Raw genomic sequence first — 21,423 nt, forward strand, 5'->3', positions numbered from 1 at the left:
TAAAATAAAGTAACAGACACGCTAGAATTCTACATGCAGTAAAAATAGTTTCAAGAAAGAGGATAAAATAAAGTTGTTTTTCTCTTAAAATTTTTTTAATGTTTATTTATTTTTGAGGGGGGGAGGGGCAGAGAGAGGGGGAGACACAGAAACCAAAGCAGACTATAGGCTCTGAGCTATCAGCACAGAGCCCGATGTGGGGCTTGAACTCACGAACCGCGAGATCATGACCTGAGCTGAAGTCGGATGCTCAACTGACTGAGCCACCCAGGGGCCCCAAGGTGTTTTTTTTTTTTTTCCAAACAAAAAATAGCTTACCACTAACAAACTCTTCCTAAGGAAATGATAAAGGCCATTCTTCAGGCAGAAGGAAATTGATCCCAGATGGTGCATCCGAGATTCGATTTAAAAAATGGTCAGCCAATGTACTGGTTAAGCCTAAACAAACACATATCACATAAAACAATAATGTCTAATTGGTAGGATTGAAAAGACAGACCCAGACTAAAATAAAGGATGACACTAGCATAGAAGTTGGTAGGCGGCTGGCTGGACTGAAACTTGCGGTTTTCATTTGTTGTTTTTTCTGAAGCCGGATAACACTATTAGTTAAGTTTAGACTTTGCCAGGGAAGTATGCATGTTCACATGGCTAGTGTAACCCTGGGATAGGGAGCTTCCACGCAAGCAGAAGAGAGAAAAGCAGAGTGAGAGAAGGAAGGCAAATTCAGTAATCCTAAAGTGAGTAAGAAAAAAGAAAAATAAGAAAAAAATTTAAAAGGAGAGATTCTACCTTTAGTAATGGCAAAGTGCTCCTATTGGACCAACCCTCCTGGACATAACAACTGTGAACTCTGGACAAAATATGAAAACAGCTACCTGGGGGCGCCTGGCGGGCTCAGTCAGCAGAGCATGCAACTCTTCATCTTGGGGTTGTGAGTTCAAACCCCACATTGGGTGCAGAGATTACTTAATTGAAAGAAAGAAAGAAGAAAGAAAGAAAGAAAGAAAGAAAGCAAGAAAGAAAGAAAGAAAGAAAGAAAGAAAAAGAGAAAATTGTACAAAGAAAAGCAAAATACAACTACCTGAAGATTCTGGAAAGAGATAAAAAGCAGGAAGAGACAAGGGGAAACAACATTTGGAAAGAAGCTACCACATGCAAAAGTATGTGAAATCTCACAAATAGTATTCAACCAAAGAAGCTAGAAACAAAAGGGTATGCGCTGTATAATTCTACTTAATGGAGCACAGAAACAGGCAACTCTAAACGATGGTGTTAGAAGTTGGGACAGTGGTTGCCCTTGGTGGGGATAGTGACTGGAAGGTCTCTGGGGTCCTGGTAATGTCCCATTTCCAGGTCAGGGTGCTGGTTACATGTGTTCATTCACTGGACGAAAATTCATCAGAATGGGCATGATGCGTGCAGTTTCCTGCATGTATATTGTGTTCTAGCACGAATTAACAAAATCAAAAGGGAGCAGAAACACATAGGCAGGAGCAGACTGAGAAGGGGCCTCCACGCCAGACCCAAGAGCTTGGACATGACCTTGGGGGTGGTGGGAGACACTGAAGGCGTGGGAATGAGTTGTCAGGGAGGCTGCAGGATGGTGGTGGCTGTAGCTCGTGGGAGAGCTTGCCCTATGTGACATGATTTAGAAGACTGGCCAAAATCTGGGCTTCCAATGGTGAGGACCTGAGCCAGAGCAGGGGTGTGTGGGGTTGGCTTTGGAGACAAAATTGGAAGGACCTTTGGTTAACTGAGTGCCCGAGGAGAGAGGGACTCAGAGGTGGTTCTTGGCAGAGGCTTGTCATTGCAGCTGGAGAGCGGGTGAGGGGCTACTGGGGCAAGATGAGAGTTCCTGCCCGAGGAGGATTCTGCTGAGAAAGAAAACTTGGCCATGTTGGTTGGTAGGTCACGTGGAAGAGGCGGCAAGTGGGTGGGACCTCTAGACGGCACAGGCCCCTGCAGCAGCAGGTGGGTGGGTGGCACAGGGCCCCGAGAGGGCAAGACAGCAGGATGCAAGGCAGCGGGGTAGGGGCGGAAAAGGAAGATCTGAGGTGGACAGGAGGGAATTCACCGTAGAGCGCTAAGGCACCCGAGGTGGGGACTTGGGGTGATGAGGCCAGATTTAATGACCTGGGTAAATGGGAATACAGCTTAGTGGATAGTTCTATTACAGCTTTTTAAGTGGCACCCAGTGAAGTTTTTCTATGTAGTCACTGGTAATCTTAATCAGCTTAGGTTTTGCTCGCTACAAAGCTTTTCTTTAGCAAGATAATGGTTGCTCTATTTCCTTATCCTGGAATCTGGGTTTCATGGTCTGGGGCTCCTGACCCAGCCCTCATCCCTGCCCTACTCCAAACTGTTATCTGTGCCTTAGGTGAGGAGGCAGGGTGGAGTAGGGCAAAGATAAGGGACTTGCACAGTGTCTTAGCTCTTGACCTTGGGCCAGGATTTTCCATCTGTGGGTCTCAGTGTCCTCAACGTGGACTGCCTGATTCCAAAGCCCTTTGCATACGCCCCGCTACCCACAGGCTTCCCTTTCAGGTCTGCTGTGCCCCAGACCTGCAATGCTCCTCAGAACCAGGCTGTCACCCCAAGATAAACAAAGGCGTAAGATCATATGGTAAGGGGCTTTATGGGGAGGCTTGAATCCTGGGCAAGGGATTTGGCCTTCATTTGACTGAGGTCATTTCTAGGCAGTGGTTGAAGGTCCTTCTATGAAAGGATAGCTCCCTGCTTCTATCTACTGTGTAGCATGAGCAGGGGCCTCATTGGCTGGGAACTCCTGAGTCATGGTGACCTCACAAAGACCACAACACGGGCCTGGGCTGGGGGGAGACTAGGTAAGCTGAGGGGTGGCTCTGGGAAAGTCCCAGGGGTGGGGGCATCCTCCCCAGCCTGCACAAGGCAGTTACCACCTTGACCCCTCCCCCCTGGGGAAAGGTCTTTCCCTTCTGGCTGTAATTCCACAGTTAGAACTTCTTATCTTTGGCTTAAGGCTGAATTTTCTGTTGCCATGTGGATGCCCCAGGTGGAGGTAACACATTGAACTTTCCATCAGCAGCTCAAGTCTCATGGAGAAAGAGTTTAGGCTTGTTCTGAGAGCATGGCTGGTGGGAGTTGGGGGAGGTGAGAGGGAAGAGGATGCGGAGATGAAGGAGGAATGCCATAGATGGGGTGGTGGGGTGGGGGGTGGCGGGGGAAGAAGGCAGAGAACCTGGAAGCCAGACTTGGTCTTTATCTCAAGTCCCCCTACCATATCCTCACCCAAGAGATGATAAGGATGAGCATTCACGGAGGTACCATTGGGGGCCAAGTGCTATGATGATCATTATGTCCGTTATCCATTTTATTCCCTCCACTAATCTTGTGCACTGAGTATTTAGATTGATACAGAGCATGTTGAGGTTACCTGCCCTTGCTCACACCACTGGTGAGAGACAGAGTGGGTTTCAAATTCAGGTCTAGCTGACCACAAAACCCTAGATTTGTGCATTATAGCTGGGCATCAGGAGGTTGTGTTGTTTTCACTAGACTTTTCTTCTAGGGTTGGGGCCTAAGTGGCAGAGGGAATGGAGAATGGAAAACAGGAAGATGTGGCTTCACTGAGTGATTCATGCCTCAAAAATCTCTGGGGTGTTGTAGAAAAAGCTGTCAGTGGAGAGGACCTGGGTTTGAATTCTGGCTGCCATTTTCTGGGGCTTTGCAAACATTACTTTGGATTCCTGAATAGTCTCACTTACCACACCAGTAAGTGAAGATAATGATACCTATCTTGAAGAGTTGTCATCCACCCACCCATCCATCCATCCACCCATCCATTCCCTCACTCCATGAGCATTTCTAAACCTCCCCTGTGTGCTAGGTATTGTGCCACATGCTGGGGAAAAAAGAATAACAAGACAGCCAGAGATTGACCAAGCTCATTTTTTAGAGTAGAGACATACGAGTGAACTGAGTGATACACTAGAACAGAGTGATCACAGAAGGAGGGCACTTCACCCATATTTGAGCGTCCCAGGAAGACTTCCTGGAGGAAGGGACACCTAAGCTGGCATCTAAAATGTCAGATGTTAGGCATGCCTGGGTGGCTCAGTCGGTTAAGTGTCTGACTTCGACTCAGGTCATGATCTCACGGTTTGTGAGTTTGAGCCCCGCCTTGGGCTCTGTGCTGACAGCTCAGAGCCTGGAGCCTGCTTTGGATTCTGTGTCTCTCTCTCCCTCTGCCCCTCCCCACTCTCTCTCTCTCTCTCTGTCTCTCTCTCACTCAAAAACAAACATTAAAAAGAATTTTTTTTAATATTAGATGTTAGCCAGGGGAAGTGATAGAGGTTTGGTTGAGTAGTCTTGGAGAAGTTTGCAGGAAGTGGAAAGAATATTTACAAAGTCAAGAAGGAAGCCAACATATTTGAGGCACTGGGAGAAGTTGAGAGTGGTTCAGGTATGGGGTGGGGAAGGGAATGTACGTAGCTAGAAAGGTGGAGGGGCCAGGCCTGTGGGCTGAGGGCCCTGGTAAAAGAAACACAGACCTCAGACTGTAGATGAGGATGTCTCCACCCGTGGTCTGCACACCAGCTATGTGATAATCACAGAGGTGGTAGGGGGAGAGCTCAATAAAAGTCTAATTCCCCTCAGAGGTGCAAAGCAGAGGCCCAGAAATCTATCTTATAAAAAAATGTAAGTTTTGCCTACACCCCATCATGTGAAAGCCCGTGAGAAGTCACAGAGGGAACTTACAGGGGAATAACATGGTTTGATTTGCATGCACTTTTCCTTTGTCTGAGAATATCTATCTCCTCTTCATTCCTGAAGGATAATTTTGCCAGATACAGAATTTGCAGTTGACAGGGTTTTGTTTTGTTTTTTTTTTTTTTTTTCTTTCAGTGCTGGAAAATGTGTGCAACTTCTTTCTGGCCTCCCTGGTTTCAGATGAGAAATCCTCTGTCATTCGAATTGGTGTTCTCTGATAGATAATGCTTTCTGGTTGCTTTTAAGTTGCTTTTCATTGTTTTTAGTTTCAGAAGTTTAATCATGACGTGTTTGGTGTCAATTTCTTTGGGCTTATCCTGTTTGTGGCTTTCTCAGCTCCCTAAATTGGTATGTTTATTTCTTTCACTAAGTTTGGAAAGTTTTCAGCTATTACTTCTCTGAATATTTTCAGCATCTCTGGAACTCTGATGATAATAGTGTTAGATATTTTGTTTTGTACCAGGTCTGTTCATTTTTTTCAGTCCCTTATCTCTGTTGTTCAGGTTAAGTGAGTTTCATTGATCTGTCCTCAAGTTCACTGATTCTATCCTTTGTCACCTCCACTCTCTTCTTGAGCTCATCCAGCAACTTAAAATGTTTTTAGTTGTGCCTTTAAAATAACTTCTGTTTTAATTTCAATTATTGTATTTTCATAACTTCTATTTCTTTGCTGAGATTTTCTAGTTTTTCACTTGCTTCAGGAGGATTAGTAATTGCCTGTTGAAACATTTTTAATGGCATTTTTATTTATTTTTAAAAATTTATTTTTTAATAAAAATTTTAAAATGTTTATTTTTGAGAAGGAGAGGGAGACAGAGCATGAGCAGGGGAGGGGCAGAGAGAGAGGGAGACAAAGAATCTGAAGCAGGCTCTGGGCTCTGAGATGTCAGTACAGAGCCCAACGCAGGGCTTGAACCCATGAGATCATGACCTGAGCCAAAATCAGATGCTCAAACTGACTGAGCCACCCAGACGTCCCTTTAATGGCATTTTTAAATGTTTATTTATTTTGAAAGACAGAGAGAGAGAGAGAGAGAGAGAGAGAGAGAGTAGGGGAGGGGCAGAGAGACAGGGATAGAGAGAGAATTCTAAGCAGGCTCCATGCTGTCAGCGTAGAGCCCAACGTGGGGCTCAATTTCATGAACAGTGAGATCATGACCTGAGCCAAAATCAAGAGTCGGATGCTCAACTGACTGAGCCACTCAGGTGCCCCGAAGCATTTTTATAACAACTGCTTTACAATCATGATCACAAATTCCAACGTCAGATTCGTCTCAGTGTTGGCATTAGTTATCTTTTTTCAAGATGAGATTTTTTTAGTTTTTGGTATGATGAGTAATTTTTGACTGTGTCCTTGACATTTTGGACGTTATGTTAAAAGACTTTTGATCCTACTTAAACCTTCCCTTTTAGTTGGCAATCAACCTGTTAGGGCTTAGAATGTAGGTTCTGGCCTGCTTTTATGGACTGTAGTTCTAATGATAGTTTTCAGAGACTTGGTATACTTTTTTCTGCTGGGCCTCTTGTTCATTCCTGGTGATGCTGCCTGCAGGGGCAAGAAGGTGCTTCCCTTGATGGCTACCTGTTGCCACTGGGATGCCAGGAGCTGTGGGACCTAGTATATTCTCTGCCACTGGGTGGAGAGCCCCGAGATCCAAGGCTCTGCTAACACTCCTCCTGCAGGTGAATTGGCTTGCCACTGTCCTGGATATGGAATGGGGATTAGGGCTCCCCACTGGGGGCCCATCTCTGTTGGGCTTCCCCTTTCCTAGTCTTTTGGCCAATGGGAACAGGCTTTTCTTCCTCTGCATCTGTGTTGTAGTCCTCTCTGGTGCCCAGTTTGGGATATATGGGAGATAAAAAGAAAACCCTGGGGAACACACCAGTGTCATCCCTCAAGTCCTGAGGTTCATAGCTAGTCCACTGCCTTCTTTCTAGCTTTAAAAGTCTTCTTATGGTTGTCAGTTGAATCATTTCCAGGATATTTAGTTGTATTTGGAAAGGAGGAACAGGGAAAAATGAGTCTATACCCTCTTGCCTGTTACATGCATTAGAAAAAATTGTGGTACAATATACATAGCATAACACTATTAGTGACACTGAGTAACTTCATAATGTTGCACAACAACCATCACTGTCTAGTTCCAGAACATTTTTGTCACTCCAAAAAGTAAACCTGGACCCAGTAAGCAGTCACTTTCAATTCTCCTCTTTCCTCGGTCCCTGGCAACCTCTTTCTGCTTTAATCTGCTTTCAGTCTCTCTAGATATGATTATTCTAGATATTTCACATAAGTGGAATCATACAATATGTGGCCTTTTTTCACTTTGTGCAATATTTTCAGTTTATCCTTGTTTAGCAAGTACCAGCATGAGACTCTTTTATGGCTGAGTAATAGTCCGTTGTATAGATGTACCACTTTTGTCTATCCATTCACCAGTTCATGGACAGTTGGGTTGTTTCCACCTTTGGCTCTTGTGGGTATGCTACTGTGAATATTTTTGCACAAGTTTTCGTTTGAACACCCATTGTCAATTCTTTTGCGTGTGTGGTAGGAGTGGAATTGCTGGATCAGATGGTAATTCTGTTTAACTTCTTGCAGTACCACCAAGTTGGTTTTTACAGAGGCTACACCATTTTATATTCCTAGCAGCAGTGTTTGAGAGTGTCAATTTTCTATGTCCTTGCCAACACTTGTTATTTTCTTTTTAAAAATTTTTAAAACTTAAAAAAAAAAAAACATAACCTCTATGCCCAACGTGAGGCTTGAACTCTCAACCCTGAGACTGAGAGTCACATGCTCCACTGACTGAGCCAGCCAGGCACCACTTCTTATTTTCCACTTAAAAAATTATAGTGGGTATAAACTGATATCTCATCATGGTTTTGATTTCATTCCTAATGACTAGCGATGTTGAGCATATTTTTGTGTGTTGTTAAATATTTGTATATCTTTGGAAAAGTGTCCTATTCAAGTTATTTGCCCATTTTTAAATTGGATTGCTTGTTTTTTTGTTGTCCAGTTATGAGAGTTCTTTATGTAGTCTGGATCCTAGACTCATCAGAAATAGATCTTACAAATATTTTCTCCCGTTTTGTAGGTTGCCTTTTCACTTCTTGATGGTGTCTTTTAAAAATTTTTTTAAAGTTTATTTTATTTGTTTTGAGAGAAAAAGAGCACAAGCAGGCGTAGGGCAGAGAGAGAGAGAGAGGGAGAGAGAGAGAGAGAGAATCCCAAGCAGGCTCTGCAATGTCGCGTGGACCCCAATGTGGGGCTTGAACTCACAAACCGAGAGATCATCCCCAAGCCAAAACCAAGAGTCAGATGCTTAACTGACTTAGTCACCCAGGTTCCCCAATACTGTCTTTTGATGCACAAGTTTTTAATTTTGTTAAGGTCTAATTTACTCTTTTCTTTTGCTGCTTGTGCTTTTGGTGTCATATCTAAGAAACCATTGCCAGATCCAAGGTCGTGAAGATTTACCCCTATGATATCTTCTAAGAACTTCATAATTTTAGCTTTTATGTTTAGGTCTTTAATCCTTTTGAGTTAATTTTTGTATATGGTGTGAAGTAAGGGTCCAACATTATTCTTTTGCATGTTGAACCTAGTTGTCCCACCACCATTTGTTGAGGAGACTATTCTACCTCTATCGAATGGAATTGGCATCATTGTCAAAAATTAATTGGCCATATGGGGCACCTGGGTGGCTCAGTCAGTTGAGCACCCAACTTCAGCTCAGGTCATGATCTCAAGGCTCATGAGTTTGAACTCCGCATCAGTCTCTCTGCTGTCAGCACAGAGCCTGCTTTGGATCCTCTATCCCCCTCCCTCTGCTCCTCCCCCACTTGTTCTGTCTGTCTGTTTCTCTCTCTTTCAAAATAAATGAACAAACTTAAAAACATTAATTGACCATAAATGCATGGATTTATTTCTGGACTCTCAATTCTATTCCATTTGTCTGTATGTCTATCCTTATGTCAGTACCACACTGTTGAATGAAGTTTTGTTTTTTGTTTTTTGGTTTTTTTACTTTTATTTGCATTTATTTTATGCAGAATTTACTTCCGGGCCATAAGTTTTTGTTTCTTCAGTTTCTTCTGGGATATCTTTTTCTTCTGTGTGACTTCCTCTTCTGGTTTAGGAATAATCTGCTCTTTTTCAGTCAGGATCATCTCAGGGTGGCAGGGAGCACTCATGTATGGATTAATCCAACAGTGAGACCTGTAAGTTCTATGACATATCTTGGGGGCTTTGTTCACCTGGATGTGCTCAACGCTGAGAGAATCTGCCTCTAAACCCTTAAGTTCCGCATTACTTTCTGCATTTTTAAGTGTGTGCAGTAAAAATTCAGCACCCTTTGGGCCACCGACCCTGTGTCCAGCCCCACTATTTGGCCTGGGCACACCTACTAATTCCACGACTGTAGTTACAGAATGGCACACATTGCTTCTACAAAGTGACATCTTTCAGATACTTGGTGGCTTTTTGGATATGCATACCTTGATGGTATGAGTAGTTTCATGTATGTTCTTAAAGTGAACACGATTTCAACCTCCTGATTTATATGATTTTGTTGAGTTTTCTGGACCAAGTGAATAGTGAACCATTTTCAGAGATCACCTCAGGTCACTCTTGAGTGCACTTTTAAAGATAATTTAGCTCAGTTTGGATAATGGTTTGTTGGGAGCAGTCCTTAGATACAGGAACCCTTGTTTCAAGTGCAATTCCAAGACCCAGACTTAAGCAATGGAAGCTGCACTAGGGTCTGGCAGTGGAGATGGAGATATGGGATGGTATTTGGGAACTTTTCTGGAGCCAGAATTGGCAGAACTTGGCCAAAATTGGGTACAGCAAATGAGAGAGTAGTGAAGGATGATATCATTTCTGGCTGTGGTAGTGCCAGTTCCTGGAAATGGAAGAGAATAGGAAGGTCTGATTTAGGAGAAAGATAGCAAGCTCTGTTTTGTATTCTCTAGGTGTGAGGTGTCCCAATATCAGATGTGTGTGTGTGTGCACATGTATGTGTGTGAGTGCATACTCATGATTGCCTAACATATTCCAGGCCCATGCATCTAATAAACGTGTTCTGAATGAGGAGCTGGAAGATTCACTGATAGTTACACCTCCTGAGGGCTCCACCAACCCTTGTTCAAGTCCTGGAAGGGTTCAGTGAGAAAGGATGGGAATCAGTCAATGATTCTCTCAGTCTTGGACAGGATTCGCTAGCTGTTTTATGGCTGTTCTCTGCACTCCCTACTTGGGGCCCAAGGCTTGGAAGCAAAGGCCAATAGGTAGCCTGTGGCTGTTGAGTCAGTAGTGAGCTCCTTTGACTCCCTGTGTCCCATCAAAGCCCCAAGAATCCCACTCTTCCCAATGCACAACGTCCCTTTGGTGGAGGGTGAGGCATGGGCTGCCCCAGTCACTGGGGCATCTGCTGTGTCAGGGAGGTAGAGGTTACTCTTTTCCACAGCCCAAACCACTCAGGCCTTCCAAAATCCTACTCACAGCGTCATACGCTGCACTTGATGCATATTTTTCCAGGTTGAAAATGCCTGTCTTTGATAACTATGGTATGTGTGTGTGTGTGTGTGTTTGCAAGCACGCGTGTGTGCATACACACACACACAGCATGCACACAGGTGGGAGGGGTGACGAAGGGAAGATCTAGGGTTTTTGGAACCTGAAGATTTAAAAAAAATGTTTTTTAATGTTTTTATTTATTTTTGAGACAGAGAGATACAGAACATGAGCAGGGGAGGGGCAGAGAGAGAGGGAGACACAGAATCCGAAACAGTCTCCAGGCTCTGAGCTGTCAGCACAGAGCCTGACGTGGGGCTCGAACTCATGGACTATGAGATCATGACCTGAGCTGAAGTCAGACACTTAACTGACTGAGCCGCCCAGGTGTTCCAGAACCTGAAGATTTTTTTTAAGGCTCTTCTTTAAGTAAAAGAAGACAAAAGTGTGAACACAAACTTAAGTGCAGTACCCTTAGTAAAAGACTGTACAAGCAAGGAGTTCTGGATTTTTAAATTTCAGGTAGTATGTTTCAGGCCATATGTTCTGTGCCAGGCACTGAAACTATAACCACTCTAGGTGGCAGGCTTTACACTTTCCATGTTAGAGAATAGCAGGATGAGGGCCAGAGGGGGAAAGTCTCTTGCCCAAGTTCACTCAGACTAGTAAGAAGATGAACCCAGAACCATCTGACTCCAAATCTCTGGTCTTTTCAAAGCCAAGCGATAGATGCACAGCAAAATTTGTAGAGTGAGTAAATGATTTCGTGAATGGGTTAGTGTATGAGTGAATAGGAAATGAGTAAGTGACAAAATGAGCAAGTGAAAGAATAAATGAGCGAGTAAAGAAGAAATAACGAGATGAAGTAACAAACTTATTCATTGAACAGTGACTGTGTGCCAGGGGCTGTGTTAGACTCTTAGAGATCTTGCTGCCTAGTGGGGAAACGTGTGTGACGGGGGAAGTGGACCAGATACCATGAGAACTTACAAGTGGACCTCACCTGTCTGGGGGACCTAGAAGGCTCTTAAGCTGAAATTTGAAGGGTGAAGCCACAGGTGCTGGCCAGGGGAAGGAGTCTGGAGAAGGGTACGCCCAACCTTTGGAAGGCCCAGACCTAACCCGGGAGCCTGGCTCTTTGGAGACACACAGAAGAGTTGAAGGGTGGTGGAATGGAATGGGGAAGGGAGTTGGAGGGGCAAGAAGGGTTAAAGGGGAGTTAAGGCCAGACACAGAAGGGCCTTTTAGGTCCTGCTGAGGATTGGAGATGCTGTCCTGAAGACGATGGAAAGCCATGGAGGAGTTTAGGTAGATGGGTGGCCTAAAGAGATGGTCTTGGCTTCCCTGAGGGCCAGTAGGATGGGTGGCCTTCCTCTCCTTGACCTCCACTTCCTTAAGTATGTAATGGAACAATAGTATCTAACTTCCAGGACTCTGTGTGTGTGTTGAGGCGGGGCGGGGGGGGGCAGCATTTGGTTAGCAGGAGTCATGGCTGGCTTGTAGACTTTTCTCAGTAAGCATTGAGAAAACATATTTCACCTGACTCAGTCTTCTTCTGTGTCTCCTCCCAGGGGTCCACTCCTGCTTAAGAACACCATGAATGCAGGTGAGCTGTCCCAGTGAGTCCCACAGGGAGAGGAGCCCAAGTGTGGAAGTGGGGTAGGGTGGGGGCACCGGGGAGCTCACCTGGCAGGCCAATTGCTGGGGTGAGGCAGGCTGTGGTTTTGAGGATTGTCCTGGGTTCTCCTCCATGTGGCCTGCCTCACCCAGAACAGGCAAACTGTCAATGGCAGTGGGCAGCTCTACCAGGGCCGTTTTGGGAATCTAGTGTCACAGCCATTTGCAGAGTAGTTCTAGAAATTTAGGCTGGAAGTAGGGTAACCTGTAAGGAGGCTCCTCCTTCCCCTTTTCTACCTTTGATGAGTGAGGCCTCATTTGTCTAGTATTTGTGGACTTCTACTCTATACCTGGCACTGTGCTAGATGCTGGGGATGTCCCAGGGACTAAGGGAAGCACAGTCCTTGCCACCTCTAGCACAGGCTAGAACACTAAATGGGTCATTGGAATAAAGTAGGGTGAATATTTTGCTGGGAGGAGTGTGCTTGGGAAAGGACAGTGACACAAGGTTCCGAGCCAAGGGAACTGTATTTGTTAAGGGCCCAAAGCTGAGAGGAAGCAGGGTGTGGTCAGAGAAACCCAGGGGATACAGCTGGCACTGAGAGCACGAGGGGGAGAGCTGTGTAGATGGGGCTGTAAAGGTGGACTGGGCATGGTCACAAGGACCTGGGAAATCACACAAGGGCCTTCATCCTAAGGATAGTGGGGAGCCGTGGGAAGGTTTTAAGCATGGCTTAAAAGGTGAAGTGTGGCTGAATTTGCTTTTCTTCCTCTCAGGAGAATTGTAGAGAGTTCAACAGTTGGCTTTTGGAGAGAAGGGGCAGTGGCATTGAGAGACCTCCAGACCAGGCCTGGCTCTGAGCCCAGGGGCTAATCTGGTCCTCTGTGAAAGCTCGAACATGACTCCCAGTCTCAGCCTGGCAGAGGCCCCAGATTCAGGCTCCAGCACTATCTCTGGGCCCCACACAGACATGGGCCTTGTTCCTCTCTTGAACCCACCCTTGAATCCTGGCTCAGATCTTGTTCCAGACCTCAATTCAACTCTGAGTCCTGTCTCAGAGGAGGCCCCTGGCCTGGTGTTTGGTAACACCCCCAGGCCTGGTGACAGCCAGACTGTGCCCCCAGTCCCCCTCCAGATCACCACTTCCCACTCTGGTGAAGCCCTGGGCCTGAATTCAAATCACATCTCAAGGCCTGACTCACAAGGGGCCCTGGGTCCAGCCCCAAACCTTGTGCTGAGCCCCAGCTCTACTGAGGCCCAAGATCTGAGCTCAGGGAAGCACTCTGGGCTCAGTTCTGAGGAGGCTTTCAACTCTCTCTCAAGCAAGATTTTTGATGTGGGTCAGAGTAACTCCAGTCCTTCCAGGACTGATGCAAACCCATTTCTAAGGCCCTGTTCAAGAGAAGCCCTGGTGGTAGGCCACTGTGTCTGTAGGTCAAGCTCAAAAGCTCTCCTTATTCCAACCTCAAATTCTTCTCTGGATTCTGACTCCAACCAGCTACACAGTGTGGGCTCAAGAAACACCTCCAAGCTGTACCTCAATGTGGGTCCAGGTTCTTGTGGGACCCTGATCCCAGATGCCGAGACCATCACTGTGGTTTCACATAACAGCTCTGGGTCTGTCTCAAAAGGAGTTTTGGGTACAGCCTGGAACACGAGTTCCAAGGGAACCATCAATGTGGCTTCAAATAACAATCTCAGGTCTGACCTGAACATGACCATCACTCAAGCCTCATGCTTGACCCTGATTCCTGGCTCCAGCAATAGTAACAGCTTGCATTCCAGCACCCGTGGACCCAGCTCCACCCTTTCTCCACCCTCGTGTATGACTCTGATCTTGGGCTCCAATGAGACTCTCAGCCTGGGTTCCAGCCTCATCTTCAGTGACACCTCTACCCTGACACTGAGCAGCCAGCAGGATTATTTTGAGGACAATAGCATCCATGCCATACCCTTGGACAAGAATCTGGGGAGCTGGGATGAGATGGTTGGCACTGAGACAGGCCAGTTCTCGCTGGGGTTCCCCACCTATAATACCATGGACAAGGACACCACAGCCTTCCAAAGCATCCCAGAGGGTGAGTATGGCAAGGGTGATGGCCCCAGAGAGGGCAATTCCCTGGAAGAATTTTGTATTCAGTCTTGCAGGGCAGGGAGTTGGGGGGAGGAGAGGAGAGGAGAGGAGAGGGGAGAGGAAGGGAACAGCATACGATGGACAACATGCAATATATTAATTACCCACAAGAGATCCAGTGCTGAGACTCTGCTTGCTATGTGACTTGGGACAAACTACTTTCTATGAGCGTCAATTTCCTTAACTGTAATATCCCCATGTCATAATATTTTTATTATGTCCGAATTATGTGTCCAATAACTAACAATACATTTCTTTTGAAATGTATGCCTCTTTCTTTCTAGTTAAATTTCAGACCTGGCTTCTCGGGTTGCTAAGTTTGACGAGTGGAGGGGCTCCTGGGTGGCTCAGTCGGTTGAGGGTCCAACCTCAACTCAGGTCATGATCTCATGGTTTGTGAGTTTGAGCCCTGTGCTGGGCTCTGTGCTGACAGCTCGGAGGCTGGAGCCCACTTCCGATTCTGTCCCCCTCACTCTTTGTCCCTCCCACGGTCGCACTCTCTCTCTCTCTTTCTCTTTCAAAAATAAATAACATTAAAAAAAAGTTTGACCAGTGGCGCATGCGGACTCTGGGCTCAGCTCACTTCTGTTGAGTGTTTGATATTCCAACTTGAGCAAAGACTTGAAATCCTGTCTGGAGCCTGTACCTCACCTGTGATATGCAGGAGTTCTATAAATTAATCCCTTATCAATTTTTGATGTAAAGATCTTTTTCCAATTATTTATATCTCCAAATATTTTTGTTTGTTCACGAGCCAATTCCAGATTGTGATTTTTTAAAAAAATACCACGGCTTTGTAAATATGTCTTTATAAAGATATAGTATGTATCTGGTAGGGTGAGAATTCCTCTTTGAAGTTCTTCTCAAAATTATTCTGAGGACAACAGCATCCACACTGTGTCCTGGAGGTTATTAGTAGACCCCCTTTCTTCCATATACACTTTATTATTGTCTTTAATTATGTTATTTTTAAAAATTATTCATTTATTTATTTTTAAATTTTTATTTTCTAAATTTACATCTAAATTAGTTAGCATATAGTGCAATAATGATTTCAGGAGTAGATTCCTTAGTGCCCCTTACCCATTTAGCCCATCCCCCCTCCCACCACCCCTCCAGCAACCCTCAGTTTGTTCTCCATATTTAAGAGTCTTTATGTTTTGTCCCCCTCCCTGTTCCTATATTATTTTTCCTTCCCTTCCCTTATGTTCATCTGTTTTGTCTCTTAAAGTCCTTATGTGAGTGAAGTCATATGATATTTGTCTTTCTCTGACAGGCTAATTTTGCTTAGCCTAATACCCTCCAGTTCCATCCACGTAGTTGCAAATGGCAAGATTTCATTCTTTTTGATTGCCGAGTAATACTCCATTGTATATATATACCACATCTTCTTTATCCATTCATCCATTGATGGATATTTGGGTTCTTTCCATACTTTGACTATTGTTGATAGCGCTGCTATGAACATTGGGGTGCATGTGTCCCTTCGAAACAGCACACCTGTATCCCTTGGATAAATACCTAGTAGTGCAATTGCTGGGTTTTATTTTATTTTTTTAATGTTTATTTATTTTTGAGAGAGAGAGACAGAGACAGAGACAGAGCGTGAGCAGGGGAGGGGCAGAGAGAAAGGGAGACACAGAATCCAAAGCAAGCTCCAGGCTCTGAGCTGTCAGCACAGAGCCCGATGCGGGGCTCAAACTGCGAACCTCAAGATCATGACCTGAGCCCAAGTCATTTTTATTATTTTTTTAAGATTGTTTTTAAGTAATCTCTACACCCAACATGGGACTTCAACTCACGACCCCTAGATCAAGAGTCATATGCTCCACTGACTGAGCCAGCCAGGCTTCCCTTCTGTATGCATTTTATAGTATATTTGTCTAGGTCTTCAAAAAGCCTTTCTGGAATTTTTATTGGAATGTTATTAATTTATCCATCTATTCAAGTTCTTCTTTATGTTGGATATATCTTTTGCTAAAATTAAAAAAAATTTCCATATAGATCTAATGCCTTTTTTTTTGATAGGTTAATTCCTAGATACTTAAAAAATTTTTTTTAACATTTATTCATTTTTGAGTGGCAGACAGAGACAGAGCATGAGTGGAGAAGGGGCAGAGGGAGGGAGACACAGAATCTGAAACAGGCTCCAGGCTCTGAGCTGTCAGCATAGAGTCCGACACGGGACTTGAACTCACAAGCTGTGAGATCATGACCTGAGCTGAAGTCAGACGCTTAACCAACTGAGCCCCCCCAGTGCCCCTACATATACCACATCTTCTTAATCCATTCAACTGTTGTTGGATATTTGGGCTCTTTCCATAATTTGGCTATTGTTGATATCACTGCTATAAACATTGGGGTGCATGTGTCCCTTCAAATCAGCATTTTTGTATCCTTTGTATAAATTCCTAGTAGTACAATAGCTAGGTTGTAGGGTACTTCTATTTTTAATTTTTTTTTTTTGAGGAACCTCCGTACTGTTTTCCAGAGTGGCTGTGCCAGTTTGCATTCCCACCAACAGTGCAAAAGTGTTCCCCCTTCTCCACATCCTCACTGGTGTGTCCTGAGTTGTTAATTTTAGCCATTCTGACCGGTGTGAGGTGGTATCTCATTGTTGTTTTGATTTGTATTTTCCTGATGATGAGTGATGTTGAGCATCTTTTCATGTGTCTGTTTTCCATCTGGATATCTTCTTTGGAAAAGTGTCTGTTCATGTCTTCTGCTCATTTCTTCACTGGGTTATTTATTCTTCAGGTGTTGAGTTTGGTAAGTTCTTTATGGATTTTGGATACTAACCCTTTATCTGATAGGTCATTTTCAAATATCTTCTCCCATTCTGTGTCAGTTGTCTTTTAGTTTTGTTGATTGTTTCCTTTGCTGTGCAGAAGCATATCTTGGTGAGGTCCCAATAGTTCATTTTTGCTTTTATTTTCCTTGCCTCTGGAGACATATCAAGTTAAGAAGTTGCTGCAGCTAAGGCCAAAGAGGTTGCTGCCTATTTTCTTCTGTAGGATTTTGATGGTTTCTTGCCTCATATTTAGGTCTTTCATTAATTTTTTAATTTATTTTTGTGTATGGTGTAAGAAAGTGGTATAGTTTCTCATTTTTCTGCATGTTGCTGTCCAGTTCTCCCTACACCATTTGCTAAAGAGACCGTCTTTTTTCCATTGGACACTCTTTCCTGCTTTATCAAAGATTAGTTGGCCATATATTGGTGGATCCATTTCTGGGTTCTCTATTCTATTCCACTGATCTATATATCTGTTTTTGTGCCAATACCCATACTGTCTTGATGATTACAGCTTTGTAATACAGCTTGAAGTCCCAAATTGTGATGCCACCAGCTTTGGTTTTCTTTTTTTTTTTATTTATTTTTTGGGACAGAGAGAGACAGAGCATGAACGGGGGAGGGGCAGAGAGAGAGGGAGACACAGAATCGGAAACAGGCTCCAGGCTCCGAGCCATCAGCCCAGAGCCTGACGCGGGGCTCGAACTCACGGACCGCGAGATCGTGACCTGGCTGAAGTCGGACGCTTAACCGACTGCGCCACCCAGGCGCCCCTGGTTTTCTTTTCCAACATTACTTTGGCTATTTAGAGTCTTTTTGTGGTTCCATACAAATATTAGGATTGTTTTTTCTAGCTCTGTGAAGAATGCTGGTGTTATTTTGAGAGGGGTCTCATTGAATGTGTAGATTGCTTTGGGTAGTAACGATATTTTAACAATATTTGTTCTTCCAATCCATGAGCATGGAATGTTTTTCCATTTCTTTGTGTCTTCCTCAATTTCTTTCATAAACTTTCAATAGTTTTCAGCATACAGATCTTTTACATCTTTGGTTAGGTTTATTCCTAGGTATTTTATGGGTTTTGGTGCAATTGTAAATGGGACCAATTCCTTGATATCTCTTTCTGTTGCTTCATTATTGGTGTATAGAAATGCAACTAATTTCTGTACATTGATTTTATATCCTGCAACTTTTCTGAATTCATGTATCAGCTCTAGCAGTTTTTTTTTTCTTCTGGTGGAGTCTTTGGGTTTTCCATGTCAAACATCATATCATCTGTGAAGAGTGAAAGTTTGACTTCTTCTTTGCCAGTTTGGTTGCCTTTTTTTTTTTCCATTTTGTTTTCTGATTGCTGAGGCTAGGACTTCCAACACTATGTTAAACAACAGTGGTGAGAGTGGACATCCCTGTTGTGTTCCTAATCTCAGGGGGAAAGCTCTCAGTTTTTCCCCATTGAGGATGGTATTAGCTGTGGGCTCTTCATATATGACTTTTATGATGTTAAGGTATGTTCCTTCTATCCCAACTTTCTTGAGGGTTTTTATCAAAAGCGATGTTGTATTTTGTCAAATGGTTTTTCTGCATCTATTGACAGGATGATATGGTTCTTATCCTTTCTTCTATTAATGTGATGTATTATGTTGATTGATTTGTGAATATTGAACCAGCCCTGCAGCCCAGGAATGACCACTTGATCATGGTGAATAATTTTTTTAATGTACTGTTGAATTTGATTTGCTAGTATCTTGTTAAGAATTTTTGCATCCATATTCATCAAGGATATTGGCCTGTAATTCTCCTCTTTAGTGGAGTCTTTGTCTGGTTTTGGAATCAAAGTAATGCTGGCTTCATAGAATGAGTCTGGAGGCTTTCCTTCAGTTTCTATTTTTTGGAACAGTTTGAGAAGAATAGATAGTAGCTATACTTTAAATATCTGGTAGAATTCCTCTGGGAAGCCATCTGGCCCAGGACTCTTATTTGTTGGGAGATTTTTGATAACCAACTCAATTTCTTTGCTAGTTACAGGTCCGTTCAAATGTTCTTTTTCTCTTTGTTTGAGTTTTGGTAGTGTGTGAGTGTCTAGAAATTTGTTATTTCTTCCAGATTATCCAGTTTGTTGCTATATAATTTTTCATAGTATTCTCTTATAATTGTATTTCTATGGCGTTGGTTGTGATCTCTCCTCTTTCATTTGTGATTTTATCTATTTGAGTCCTCTTTTCTTTTTGAGAAGTCTGTCTACAGGTTTATCGATTTTGTTTATTATTTCAAAAAACCAGCTCTTAGTTTAAAAACCAGCTCTACTGTTTTTTTTTTTTTTTTGGATTCTATATCACTTATTTCTGCTCTAATCTTTTTTGTTGTTGTTGCTATTTAAAAATTTTTTTTAATGTTTATTTTTGAGAGAGAGACAGACAGACAGAACACAAGCGGGGAAGGGACAGAGAGAGGGAGACACAGAATCTGAAGCAGGTTCCAGGCTCTGAGCTGTTAGCATAGAGCCCGACACAGGACTCGAACTCATGGGCTGTGAGATCATGACCTGAGCTCAAGTCGCACGCTTAACCAACTGAGCCACCCAGGTGCCCCAATTTCTGCTCTAATTTGTCTTACTTCCCTTCTTCTGTTGGCTTTGGGCTTTACTTGCTGTTCCTTTTCTAGCTCCTTTAGGTCTAAGGTCAGGTTGTGTATTTGGGAACTTTCTTGCCTGAATCATCCTCTTAGGACTGCCTTTGCTGCATCCCAAAGGGTTTGGACTGTCGTGTTTTCATTTTCATTTGCTTTTATGTATTTTTAAAATTTCTTCTTTAATTTCTTGATTAACCCATTCATTCTTTAGTAGGATGTTCTTTTTAAATTAGTTTTCTTTATTTTTGAGAGGCAGAGAGAAACAGAGCACGTATGGGGGAGGGGCAGAGAGAGAGGGAGACACAGAATCTGAAGCAGGCTCCAGGCTCTGAGCTGTCAGCACAGAGCCCGATGTGGGGCCCAAACTCATGGACCGTGAGATCATGACCTGAGCCGAAGTCGGATGCTCAACGGACTGAGCCACCCAAGCACCCCTTTAGTAGGATGTTCTTTAGCCTCAATGTATTGGGGGGCTTTTAAAAGTTTTTCTTGTGATTAATTTCAAGTCTCATAGTGTTGTGATCTTAAAATATGCATGGTATGATCTCAATCTTTTTGTACCTTTGGGGGCTGTTTTGTGACCTATTATGTGATCTATTTTGGAGACTGTTCCATGTGTACTCAAGAATAATGTATATTCTGCTGCTTTAGAATGTTCATTTATTTATTTTTGAGAGAGAAGGAGAGAGAGAGGGGAGACAGAGGATCCGAAGCAGGTTCTGTGCTGACAGCAGAGATGTATTCTGTTGCTTTAGGATGAATGTTCTGAATATATCTGTTAAGTCCATCTGGTCCAATGTGTCATTCAGACCTGTTGTTTCCTTTTTGATTTTCTGCCTAGATGATCTGTCCATTGTTGTAAGTGGAGTATTAAAGTCTCCTACAATTATGGTATTATTATCAATAGGTTTGCTTATGTTTGTGATTAACTGGTTTATATATTTGGGGCCTTTCATGTTGGGGGCATAAATATTTATAATTGTTGGCTCTTCTTGATGGATAGACCACTTCATTATGTTATGATGCCCTTCTTCATCTCTTGTTATAGCCTTTGTCCTAAAATCTAGTTTGTCTGAAGATAGTATGGCTACTCTGGCTTTCTTTTGACATCCATTAGCATGATAGATGGTTCTCCATCTCCTTACTTTTAATCTGCAGGTGTCCTCAGGTCTAAAATGAGTCTCTGGTAGGCAGCATAGAGATGGATGTTTTTTTTTTTTTTTTTTTTTTTAATCTATTCTGATACTCTATGTCTTTTGATTGCGACATTTAGTCCATTTACATTCAGACTGGTTATTGAAAGATACGAATTTAGCGCTATTGTGTTATCTGTAGATTTCATGTTTGTTGTGAAGTTCTCTGGTCCTTTGTAGTCTTTGTTGCTTTCCACTCAGAGTCCCCCTTAGGGTCTCTTGCAGGGCTGGTTTAGTGGTCATGAACTCCTTTAGTTTTTGTCTGTCTGGGAATGTCTTTATTTCTCCTTCTATTTTGAATGATAGCCTTGCTGGATAAAAAATTCTTGGCTGTATGTTTTTTTCTATTCAGTACTTTGAATATTTCCTGCCACTCCCTCTGGCCAGCCAAGTTTCAGTGGACAGGTCTGCTACTTACCTTATGTGTCTACTCTTGTAGGTTAAGGCCCGTTTGTCCCTACCTGCTTTCAGAATTCTCTCTTTATCTGTATTTTGCCAGTTTCACTATGATATGTCATGGTGTTGACTCGTTTTTTGTTGATTTTGAAGGGAGTCCTCTGTCCCTCTTGGACTGGATGCCTGTTTTCTTCCCCAGTTTAGGGAAATTCTTAACTATAATTTGTTCAAATAAACCTTCTGCCCCTTTCTCTCACTCTTCTTCTTCTGGAATTCTTATGATACAGATACTGTTTTGTTTCATGGAATCACTTAGTTCTCTAATTCTCCCCTAGTGATCTCGTAATTTTGTTTCCCTCTTTTTTTCAGCTTCATTATTTTCTATAATTT

General features: G+C 43.4%; 1 protein-coding gene and 1 pseudogene across 1 annotated transcript in view; one reads left to right on the plus strand and one right to left on the minus strand.

The window, feature by feature from the left end:
• Positions 1-8,814: 8,814 nt before the first annotated feature.
• Positions 8,815-9,363, minus strand: LOC115520244 (annotated as a pseudogene).
• A 3,426-nt stretch (positions 9,364-12,789) lies between these two features.
• MROH7 (maestro heat like repeat family member 7) overlaps positions 12,790-21,423 on the plus strand; it is a 50,217-nt gene continuing 41,583 nt past the window's right edge. The window contains exon 1 of the mRNA XM_030323636.1: positions 12,790-13,969. Within this exon, the coding sequence (XP_030179496.1) occupies positions 12,790-13,969 (1,180 nt within the window). The remainder of the gene's footprint in view (positions 13,970-21,423) is intronic.

This window comes from Lynx canadensis, chromosome C1 (assembly GCF_007474595.2).
Source record: "Lynx canadensis isolate LIC74 chromosome C1, mLynCan4.pri.v2, whole genome shotgun sequence".
NCBI classification, from domain to species: Eukaryota; Metazoa; Chordata; class Mammalia; order Carnivora; family Felidae; genus Lynx; species Lynx canadensis.